This window comes from Pelodiscus sinensis, chromosome 19 (assembly GCF_049634645.1).
Source record: "Pelodiscus sinensis isolate JC-2024 chromosome 19, ASM4963464v1, whole genome shotgun sequence".
Classification (NCBI taxonomy): Eukaryota; Metazoa; Chordata; order Testudines; family Trionychidae; genus Pelodiscus; species Pelodiscus sinensis.
In genome coordinates, this window is record NC_134729.1 from 27741645 (window position 1) to 27753676 (window position 12032).

General features: G+C 55.1%; 1 protein-coding gene across 2 annotated transcripts in view; it reads right to left on the minus strand.

Annotated features, from left to right (window-relative positions):
* The window catches only part of CSNK1G2 (casein kinase 1 gamma 2), a 92519-nt gene that overhangs the window by 31946 nt on the left and 48541 nt on the right, over nucleotides 1-12032 (minus strand). For both annotated transcript variants that reach the window (XM_075903219.1, XM_075903220.1), the window contains exon 2: nucleotides 1437-1927. In XM_075903219.1, the coding sequence (XP_075759334.1) occupies nucleotides 1437-1623 (187 nt within the window). In that variant the 5' untranslated portion in view covers nucleotides 1624-1927. The remainder of the gene's footprint in view (nucleotides 1-1436; nucleotides 1928-12032) is intronic.

The window sequence follows — 12032 nt, forward strand, 5'->3', positions numbered from 1 at the left end:
TTTGTTTGGATGAGCAATGACCCTCGCCGCCTCCCCCCACCTCAAACACGGTCACTTTGGTCCAAAGTCCCTGACTCCCCCCCCCTATAAAAATAGGGGGAGGTTTGGGGGGCGGGAGGAGTGCCCCCAGATATTAAATAAATAAATTTCCAACCACCTCCGCTGAAGCAAACGTTCATTCCCATCCTCTTCCCCATGGGCTGCAGGCAGCAGAAGCTCCCACACCCTCCGCCCCATCTCTTATCTGCCACTGAGCTCCTCCCTTTGGGGGTCTGCCATTACAGGAAGCCGCCATGTGGAGGAGAGACTCCTGTCCACACTGTTCTTCCCAGGCCAACCTGTGTGCACTCGCGAGCTGCTCAGCTGAGGAAGGGGGTTTGCCCACGGTACGAGCCACATATTTGTTTAGTCTCGAAGGTGCCACAGGACTACTCATTTTTCCAGGAGTAACAGACACTGGCTGGAGTTTAGTGGAACATCTGGCGCAGAGTCAGATTCTGAAGGCCAAAGGAGACCCCTGTGATCATCCAGTCTGACTTCCCATAAGAATGTCCCCAAAACAAAATACCTCTTTGTAGACACCTTGTGAAATGGATTCAAACGGACCTGGCCTGGAACATTGCCACTGTGACTGAAAATGCTGGGAGTAAAAGGCAGCAATTTGATTACCAGGTCTGATCTCACAGAGGGGGATCAAACTCCCCTCTGACCCTTAGCTCTCTTGCTCTAGGATGGTCTGAAGGAGGATTGGGGAACCTCAGGCCCAGGGGCCGGATGCAGCCCCCAGCTCGCTTGGATCCGGCCTCCAAGGCTCGGGGCTCCCTCACCCCGTGTGGGGCAGCCCATGATGAGGCTCCAATCCCCCATCGGAGCTGGAACACACAAAATCTACTAGCCTGGGCCCCCACGGCGCTGGTGTGTAGGGGGAATGTGGGGAGGGTCTTTCTCCTCCTCAGTCGGGGGACCACACCACTGAGGGTTTGGGGTTTTTTTGTCACTTGTGTGCAGCCCCTGACTGATTTTTCTGTGGGTCATCGGCCCCTGACCCAAAAAGGTTCCCCAGCCCTGGTCTATCTTACACCTTCCAGGCAGGCTTTTGCAATGAGAGCGCAGTGAAAGGATGCTGGGGATAAAGGGGAGTATTTCAGGAAGAAAGGTCTTATGCAAATGCAACAATGCATGTTTATGAAATGGAAAGCAGGGCATTGCCTAATTTGCATGAAGAACCTCCCCCCCCCCCCCCCCCGCCCCCGTGGCCTTCACTCTGCCAAACATGGTTCCTGGTATAGATCTAGGGCAGGAGGGTGCAGGATGGTTTCTCCTTTTACTTGCATAAAGCAACACTGCTAGGGAAGTCGGAGACGGGAATGGATTTCACAGCAGAAGCGCAATGCAGAGTCACAGTGAGGATGTAAATCAAAACAGGCCCATCTCACCTAGGCGGAGCTCCCCGAAGTTGCCACATCCGATCTTCTTCCCGACACGGAAGTTGGGGCCCACCATTAAGACTCCAGAGTTTGTCCCTGCGCTCCGGCTCCCATGGCTGCTCCTTCCTCCACCTGCCTTGGACATTCTTTTGCCTTCCTCTGTCTCCCCTTTCCCTCCTCTCTTATCAAAATCCATAAGTTTGTGATACCCCGGCCTCTCCACGGTTACGCCGCTGCCATACAAACCCCACAGCCACCGAAACGTGAGGGGGGAGGGAGGGGAAGGAAAAATAAAAAAAAGCAGGGCTCTTCTCGGTCAATACACCATCACGGTCTGCGATGGAGGAGGTCGCTGCCAGCCACAGGTGCCGGGCTACTACAACATTAGTGCTTTTGTAGGTCCCGCAGGGATTCTCATCTTCGCCTGCTTTGGCCCGCTCTTTGGTGAAGAGCGCATTCTGCGGAGAGCGTCCTGCCAGCTTAGCTCCTTCGGCTCCCACCTAGAAGAGACAGGAGGACAAAATGAGCACAAGGAATGAGCGCGCATGCGTCCATAAGCAGGGGCGTTGGGAACTGCAGCGAGCAGAAAACGGGAAAGGCACTGATGTGGGACAGACAGAGCAAAGCGTTCGGCTGCCAGGACTATTCCCAGCCCAACAGAACGACCTTGGCCAACGCATCAGACCCCTCTCCGTCTCAGCTTCTCCTCCTCGTTTCACAGGTGGCCGTGTGCCTGGCTGAGGGGGCGTGAGGGGGAACTCCTTCACCATTAGGAAGTGTATTAAGACCCTGATACAGCAGATGCTAGTGAAGCAGGGTTACGCAGCATCAAAAGAAACCAGCTGGGGTGGATACGCGCCCTCCGCTGCAGCCTCCGGTTGCTCTTTGCAAGATGCGGGTGTGTGCAGATGCGCGTGAGCGTCGCTCTCTGTAGAAGTCCTTCGGAAGCCATTTTTTATTTTGTAGTGGGGGCAAAGGATAGGGAGAGAGACAACCAAAGCGCCACTGGCTCCCACCGCAGTAGCACTGCTTGCTGAAGACAGCTCCACGCTGTTGAGCCTGGGGTCTCCAGCAGATGTGAACCAGCAAAGACACACGATGGGACGGACATAGCCCCCAAGTGGCAGTGAAAGAGGACGCGAGTCACTAGACTACTTGGAACAAGGGGGGAAGAAAGGACCCTGGGATTTACTATGCAGTCAACAGAGGATCCTCCCTCCTACGCTGTGTCTCAAGACATCCTCACTCCCCAGAACAGACGCACACAAGTGGAGTTGGAACATTTCGCTGAGGGGGAGCTAGAGTCCTGCCGCCTGTGTGCTGCCTAGCGCTGCGACTGTCAGTCAGTAGCCAGATTAGTGTCTATACAGGTAGTTACAGTGGTACTCCCACCCCCCCTTCCTCAGGGTGGATGTAAACCAGGGCTAGGACTAGGATGTGAAGGGTTAACTGGTAACCATTGCTCCCAATGAGTGACGCTTACCTGTTCCGATTAACCAGGGGGGCTGGAGCAGCCTCTGTCTGCAGCGGAGCTGCATGTGCTGCACGCAGGTTCTGCTCCAGCCATCCGGAGGGGGGCTCTCCAGCCCTGGTGCGGCAGGAGGGGAGGCCGCTCCAGTCCCCCTGCCTGCTCCCCCTTTAATTGGTTAACCAATTAAACATTACGGGTAACTGGTTAACCAATTCAATGGGATTTTATATCCCTTGCTTGGATGGATTTAAACTAGAAGTAACTCACATCAATGAGGCACATCTGAGGATCCGCGCTGGCTGAGCTCCATCGGCACAGACAGGGCCTGGTGCTCTCTACTTCCCACCTGGTGTAACAAGCTTTGCAGCGAGGCAGGGTGACTGCCAGGCCTTTGCTCAGAGCGGGGCATGCCGAGCTGGGCCCAGGGGAGACTCCACTGCTCCCAGTGCAAGCTCCGGAGGGCGGAGTTATCAGTTTGTTGTGGGCGTGTACAGCGCCGAGCTCAGCGAAGTCCCAGGTTCTGACTGGGGCTCAAGATACTGCTGCAGTATGAATAAATAGCACTAGGGCAGGGCCAGGCAAAATCCAGCCCACCATGCTGCTGGATCCGGCCCATGGGCGGGTGAGCCCCCGCCTGCCACTTACAGCGGCTGACTGCAAGGGCCTGTGTGTGTGAGGACTGCGGGGATGGGTGTGTGGGGGGATAACATCATGCACTGCCAATCTGCGAGGGCCACGTTGGCAGGATAGGCAGCGCACACCCCCATTTACTGCGCTCAGGGCAGTACATGGCCCCTGTAGCAGGCTGCTCTGAGGGCATGCGGGGGCTGTAGCAGGCAGAGAGCCTGCTTGAACAGTCTGCTGGGCTCCTGGCCAGGAGCTGCCTAGGTAAGTGCCTCCTGGCCAGCGCCTCCCTCAGGCATCCTAGCCCCCATCCCCCACCCCCCAGCCCACCTCCTGCACCCCTGCTCACATAACCCAAGCCCTCTGAACTCCTGCTCCTGCACCCACACCCTGCACCCCAGGTCACAACCCCTCCTCCTCCCAAACTCCCTAGAATCAGAATCATAGAGCTGGCCGAGACCTCAGGAGTCATCGAGTCCAGCCCCCTGCCAAGACAGGACCAATCCAACTCAATCTTCCCGGCCAGGGCTGTGTTAAGCCGAGACTGAAAAACCTCTAGGGATGGAGATTCCACCCCCTCCCTAGGGAGCCCAGCCCAGGGCTTCCCGCCCGCCTCGGGAAATCGATTTTCCTAATATCCAACCTAGACCTCCCCCGTTGTAACTTGAGCCCATCGCTCCTTGTTCTGCCATCCGAGAACAGCCTCTTTGGAATCTCCCTCCAGGTAGCTACAGGCTGCTCTCAAATCCCCCCTCCCTCTTCTCTTCTGCAGACTGAACAAGCCCAAGTCCCTCAGCCTCTCCTCCTAGATCACGTGCTCCAGCCCCCTCATCGTTTTGGTCGCCCCCCGCTGGCCCCTCTCCAGACCACTTCTATGAAAAGCCGCCCTGGACCAATTACCAAATTCTTGGAGTGCCTCCCTCCCCCTCAAAAACTACTACCCAGTCCTGCATTAGGAACCTCTTGGTAGCCCCCGTGTAGCCTTCAGAGGGACGCGACCAGGATAATGTCTTCGGCAGGGACAGCCATGCTCCATACCCCCATCCAGGGGAGAAGAGGCGGGAAAGCAGAGAACGGGCAGTTGGAGTGGCATGGACACTGCTACTGGATGGCGACATGATCCATCTCAGAGGGGCTGAGAGGGGCCCAGAGGTGGCTCTCAGACCCTGCTACCTCACAGGGTCCTATCCTCTGGGCTCCGGCCCACGCCTGGAAATCTACCCAGCAATGACACAGCCGTGCAGCCTGAGACCCAGTGGGCTGGCACAGGCCCGCCAGGAGTTTCCTTCACCGCGTATACATTTGCACAGAAACAAGGGACCCCATCCCGGGGGCAGCAAGCAGCCTTTAGCTACCCTGGGCACAAAGGAGGCAAGAGAGGCCCAGGAAGACCCCAGCACAAGGGACACAGCAGCGAGGTAACTGGATGCAAACGTTAATTGGCAAGCACTGGGATGTGGAGGAGGGGATCCCGGGGCTCCACAGAAAGACAGCCGCTCCCTGGGGCCAGCTGAGCAGTAGGTGTACAACCAGCTCCATTGTTCTGGGATGGAAGCAGCTGCCGCAGAGCAATAAACTCAGCGTGGGGTGCGGATACCATGTGGGGCAGGCTGCCAAGGCAAGGGGGAGACAAATGAGTGTCACAAAAGGCTTCCCGCTGCAGCACTGGACTGGGACGCAGGGCTAGGTGTGGTGGCAGAGCAGGGAACTGACCCCCTCCGTGCCTCAGTTTCCCATCCTATGCAACAGGGATAATACCCATCTACCTCATAGTTCTGCTGTAAGGCTCAATTTAAGATGCTCTTCGAGCCATCCTCCAGGAGACACACTTTAGAGAGCCAAGAGACCAACACTAAAATATTCTTAAGAGCACTTGTAAAAAATAAAAACAGGTAGGCAGTAAAGCCCAATGGAAAGAGCAACAAACTGCAAGGACACCTGGGGTCTGCCACTGACTCAGTGAGTGGCCTTAGGCAAGTCACTACGCCGCTCTCTTCCTCAGTTTCCCCTTTTGTGAAATGGGGATTGAGATACTTACTGTTGGAGAATTACGGGTAAGCGACCTATGGACAGGCAGAGAGCTACATGGGGCGAAAGAGCTAGACCGAAGCAACCGGTCACTCTGTTCTAATGACAGTTACTCCATTGTTGAGGAACGTTTGCAGGAGGGATGTAAGAGGTTAACCAATTACCTGGTAAGAATTAAACTTATTAGTTAACCAGTTAACCTGATGGGCCAGGTGGGAGGAACCAGGACAGGTCAGCAGCACACCCACAGCGGCCCCAGCCTCGCCAGCTGCACAGGGGCAGGTGGGACCCCAGTTCCAGCTGCACAGCCCCAAATGGGGACAGGCGAGACTGCGCTCTGGGCGGGGGAAGAGGAACCCTAGCCACACTCAACGGCAGCCCCAGCTGCTCCATCCCTGGCTTTGCCTGCAGCCCCAGCCCTGCTGCATCTCAGGCACAGGCAGACAGGACCCCAGCCACGCCACCGACCGTGCTGGCAGCTCCAGCCCCGCTGGGTAGGGACAGGTGGGACCCCGGGTCTGGCCAAGTAGCAGGGATAGGCGGGACCCTAGCTGGGCCATGCCTGCCCACAGTCCCATGAGATCCCCACACCGGCTGTCCCGTCTCAAGGCACCAACAGCTAACGACCTAAATGACACAATTTTAATAGTTTACCAGTTAACTGCTTTGAACACAATTTACTTCTGCAGTTTGCAGGGAGCAACCTCAGGATCATACCAAGAAAAGCACCAATCAGACCTGCAGGAGCAGGCGACTAGCATCTCAGAAAGTTCCCCTCAGACAGGCATCCTCCCTGCCTTTCGGCCTGGGTTTAAGTCTGCAAACCTGGCTGCGCCCATGTAGGTTGCCCACAGGATCCTACCTTTTGGCTAAGGGTCTTGTCTGTAGGATAAATGTGTGGCCCAAATCCCTGTGTCACTTTTAGACTCTAGAAGCAGACAAGCCGCCAGGGTCACCTCAGGGTCCTGCCACCAATAATGGCCAGCACCTGCCAGGAAGGTGCAGTGATGTGGTAGCCTGCCCTCCGGACCCTAAGTGTCAAGGCTTGCTCATTCCCTGGAGCAAGGTGTCGTCTCTAGATGCAGAGACAGTCCAACCCAGGGGCCCCCCAAACTGACAGCAGCACAATTCAAGCCCAAATCCTCGCCCGCCTCCCCTCCCAGGAAAAACAAGCAATCCCATGATCAGTTCACATGCACTGGGAGCTGGGCTCTGGCCCAGGTGCTGGCTCTACTCAGCCCAGACATACTTCTCCCCACAGCGCAGACACCCTGCACATGGGACTGGGCTCGCTCCGTGATTAACAAAGTGCCACTGGGCCCCGGGCTAGGGCCATGCCTCGGAAGGTTAAATACAGTCACATGAGCAGAGGGTCAGCAGAAGCCAAACGCTCTGCTTTTCCGCCAGAGTTAATCACCCTGTGCTTTGTCCCAGCTCAGCTCTCCAGATTTCAAGCCAACAGATCTGGAAAGGCAACTCCTTCACCATCACCCGCGCCCCCCTTTGGGTTCCTTTCCCCGCTCCGCAGGCTCCAGGCACACCCACCTAAGTCCTGGCTCGATTCATAAACTAAGCGGCTGCATTACCTGCGGGTTAAACAAGCAAACCCAAGCCCCTCCAGCGCACAGCCGCCAGGAAATGAACAGACTGCAAGCCCTGAGGTTTGTCCAAGGCTCGTAAAAACTTTTTATAGCCTCTCAATAGCTATTAGTGACAAAAAGGCTTCTTGTGCAAAAGAATGAGTGTGTGGGGAGCCGGGGGGTGGAGACCGAGAACTACAGTGGAGGGGAAGAGCCATACAGGCCCTAGCGAGGCAGGGGGGAGGTTGCTTAGCACCCAACACTCACTATGGAGTGCATGGTAGCTTTGCAGAGGGAGGGGCATGATTTGATGGCTCCCCCCACCTCCGCTCTGCTTCCCAATCGGACCACAGGCAAGTCACTCAGCTGGTCTTTGCCCCGTAAAGATTCATGGCCTCTCTGGTCAACCGCAGGGGTGGAACCCAGAGGGGCCTGTCCCAAAGGCTCAGGGTCCTGCCTTCTGCACCAATGAAGGCTCTCCAGGAGCTGGTGTATAGAACTGAAGGCCAGACGGGACAATCATCCAGGCCACTGAACTCCCACCCCTCCCGCCTCCATGAAGGGTGCCCGTGCCAGTGCTCGGGAGACTAAGCTGTGTGCGACAAGCAGGAGGCAGCCGAAACTGCGGGGCCACCAATGCCTGATGCGCTGCGGGAAGGGAGGAGGCTCAAATGACCCTGCAGGTGACTTGTGTGCCATGTGCAGGGGAAGATGGAAACACACCAAGGTCCGGGCCAAACTGACGGAGAAAATTCCCTCCTGACCCCAACTCAGGCCAGTGTTTAGATTCTCACCATGTGAGTTAGGCATCAGCCAAGCACCTGAGAGGGGACTTCTAACCCTGCCCCCCATCACCACCTATGGCCCATCCCACCCCCCTCTAGCTGATCTCATGCTTCATGGGAAGAAGAAAAAACCAGATTACAGCTAGGTAGTGGGGGGTGGGGACTCCCTCCCGACCCCTTCAGGCAGGCAGCTGAAGCACTGAAGCGGAAGATGAAAATCCTCATAAAAACGGAGCGACAAGCATTCACCGTACAGGGCCTATGACACACAGCGGAGCAGTTCCCAATAGAGGGTGGTGGTGCATACGCAAGTCAGTTCTACTGCCCTTTGCTACCTGCCTCCGTCAGCCCCCTCCCCACTTCCACAACAAAGGCCCCTCCTCTGCCTCTTCCCTGCTCCCCCTTGCACTTGGTACACCCTTCCCCAGTCCCTCCGCCTTCCTCCCTTTCTCTCACCCACGGGGAGCAGAGAACCAGGAGTCAGAGCCATCCAGAAGGGCCCAAGGCTTATCAAGTTTAGAAAAGAGGAGACTGAGGGGGGATACACTAGAGGTCTATAAATCGTGAGTGGTGTGGAGAGGGCCGATAAAGAAAAGTTATTTATTAGTTCCCTAAATAGAAGAACTAGAGGACACCAAATGAAATTAACGGGGAGCAGGTTTAAAACTAATAAAAGAAAGTTCTTCTTCACACAGCGTGTAGTCAACCTGTGGAACTCCTTGCCAGAGGAGGCTGTGAAGGCTAGGACTATAATAGAGTTTAAAGAGAAGCTAGATAATTTCATGGAGGTTAGGTCCATAAAAGGCTATTAGCCAGGGGATAAAATGGTGTCCTTGGCCTCTGTCTGTCAGAGGCTGGAGAGGGATGGCAGGAGACAAATCGCTTGATCTTTGTCTTCGGTCCACCCTCTCTGGGGCACCTGGTGCTGGCCACTGTCGGCAGACAGGATACTGGGCTAGATGGACCTTTGGTCTGACACAGTACGGCCGTTCTTATGTTCTTAAGTAACCACGTGATCCTATTAGCACTACCTACTCCTGCCTAGCCCCATCCGCCTCTGTCCCCCACTCTTGTTTTGCAAGAGATTCCAACTGCAGCCTCCTCAGGGCTGAAGGCCAAGCTGCTTCGCCCGTGCACAGACACTAGTGCTACCTGCCCCGGCCCAGCGCTGGGAGGGTTAACGCTGGAAGATGAAAAATGCCACATTAGCATGGGGCGGTACTAGCATTTGTGGCTGTCCCTCTGGACGTCTGCTCTGCCCCAGAGGGGCCTGGAGTCACCTTTGCAGCTTCGGTCCCTGGGAAGTGGCTGCTCTGGAAGGATCCAGCAGAAGGGGCTGATCTGTGCCCCTCGGTATTGACACCTGCCCTGGCACTGTGACGACAAGGCCCGACTGATGACTGCAAGGTACAAGCCAGGCCTGTCAGAGACTAGGGCTGACCCGGGAATAAGCAGCAGCAGCAGCAGCAGTCCAGCTTTGGAGGACACAGTAGGCCGTGGCTCCACTGATGTATCTGGGCTCCTCTGTGCAAGCCACACATGCCATGGCATGTAAATACAGAAACGCCCCCATCCTGACTCCTGTCCACATGCAAGGAACATGAACTAGCACCCTACACCCATGGTGGTTGGAGACGTTCTCATGTCCATGTCACAGAGGGGGAAACTGAGGCAGAGAGACCTGTGTTGCCCAAGGACATCCAAGGAGTTGGCAGCAGAGCTGAGAATAGAGCCCATTGCTCCTGCCTCCCCTGCTCTGCCCAGGCAGCACTCTCGCATCTTAACAGAGCGGGAAGTGGGGTGGGAAAGGTGGACCAGAGCCGGCCTTCCCTGAGCTCTGTTCTCTCCTAAGCCTCGAGGGTGCACGCAGCAAGCATGGGATATCCTGCTCATTCCTCTCTTGCTTAATATTTCCCTCTTCAGATTCACTGCCAGGAGCTGCCCCCTCTGCTCACCTCTCAGACTATTTCTACTCCTCTCCCTTGTTTGCCTCTGCGTTGTGTTTGCACAAGGACCAGGAGAACCCTTTCTTCCGCACTTCCTGACACCAGGAACAGCGTCCCTGCTCCTCTCCGCTGGCACCTCCTCTCCTGCAAGGGAGCGGCGCATACTTTAGGCTGGGGGAAGTGAGCAGGCGATGTGTGAACCAGGCTGCTTCATACCCAGTTTGGGTTTTGAATCAGACCTTTATGCTCAGCCCGGTGGAATTCCAGGGCCAGACTGTTTGCACAGAGCCAGGCAGACGACAGCCAGAGAGCGTGGAGGGAATTCCAGCCCCTGGGTTTGTTTCGCTTTTAAAAAAAAAATATGCCAGGCTGCATAAGGGAATTTCAGACAATGAAACCAGACAGCATGTCCTACCAGAAGGGAAAAAATAAGTTTTTAGTCTTAATAAATAGCACTTCCTGTGAAGCGCTTGGGGACTGCCGGGCTGCGGGAGGGTGGAGATGGGGGAAGAGCTGCATACATGCAAAGCAGCAGTGATTCTACAGCGCTAGCTCCCCAGAACCCTGATGTGGGCCCACGCAAGTCAGTGCAGCAGAGCTGGTAAATAACACTTCCACCACTATCCTCCTGGACTGACGCTCCTGAATACAGCTCAGGGATGTCTGCCCAGGCAGAACTGCAGAGGTGTAATTCTATCTGAGCATACCATCCTGGAGTAAACTGCCATCCTTCCAAAGCAGAATTATAATGGACTAATCCAGTATAATCACTTCTTCTGGAACAGAGTGTCTCCATGAGAAGTTACACCAGCATAACTATGGTGGGATCATTATCCCAGTGTAGTTCTGCTGATCAGTTTACCCAGGAAGACCTAACTCTCAGATGGTGTGAAGGAACCATGGGTCTACGGCTGAACAGCACCAAAGAGTCCGTGCTCTTTAGGCCTTTGATGCCCCGGGGCACTAGAGGAACAAGGCTGGTATCCAGGTCTGGTTTTTCCTTACGCTGTGCGTCAGGGAGACCTAGAGTAAGTTTTATCCGGTGCAGCATACAGAGAAGAGTGGAGTTCAGTTTGCACAGCTGTGAAGAGGGACCTGGCCAGAAGCAGAGAGGTACGGGATCCCTGGGGGGTTGTGACGGATTCGACGAAAACTCTTGTTGGGCACTTTGGGGTTGAACATAAGGACATACTGGGCCAGACCAACAGCCCATTGACCCTGGGGGTCAGAGCCAGATGCCTCAGAGGGAACAAAGAGCAGGACAATTATCGAACGATCCAGCCTTGTTGCTGAATCCCAGCTTCTGGCAGTCCAAGACTGAGACACACCCAGAGCATGGGGTTGCAAGTAGGGATGTGAATGGTTAACCGGCCTCACTGTTAAGGGCAGGCTTACCAATTCTGGTTAACCGGTGGGGACTGAAGCAGCTCCCCGCCCATGACATACAGGGGACTGCTCCAGCCAGGCTGACGCAGCCCGTGTCAGTAGCAGGCCTGCCCTGGGCATGCTGCAGGTAGGGGCTGCTCCAGCCTGTTCAGAATGCCCCTAAACATTATGTTTAACCGGTTAACTAATGAATCAGGATTTTAAACCCCTAGCTGCAACCCGGACCATCCTGGCTAATTCTGTGTGGAAGCCAGCTATACTTTTGGCCTTCACAACATCCTCGGACAACGAGGTCCTCAGTCTGACCAGGCACTGAGCGATCTAGTACCTCAGACACTCCCCCTTCGATATGCACCTTCCTCTTGCTGAGCAGTAAAGGCTTACACTGACCACCAATGTCTCCATGATGTAGCCATTCCCCACCTCTCCTGCCCCCCCTCGCAGCTGTCCATAGTGACCTCTACACCGAATTCTTGCAACAGATCAACCTCCTCATAACCACCCTAAAAGCAGCTAGAAAAAAAGTGGGTTTGGGTTAAAAAAATAAAATGTTGAATTTGTGCGTGCATGCGTCAACTGGGCTTCAAGCTTTCTTAGATCAGGAAAAGGACTAGACACAAGGTTTTGGGGGTGGGGGTGGTTTTTTGTTTGTTTTTTTAAAGGAAAACAGCGATTCTCACATGATCACACGCCTTCATGAACAGGGGCTTTAAGTTTGACATCAAACAGGAAGAGAGACTAACGATAACATTTAGAAACAGCTTAACTATTGAAGAGTAAACTGA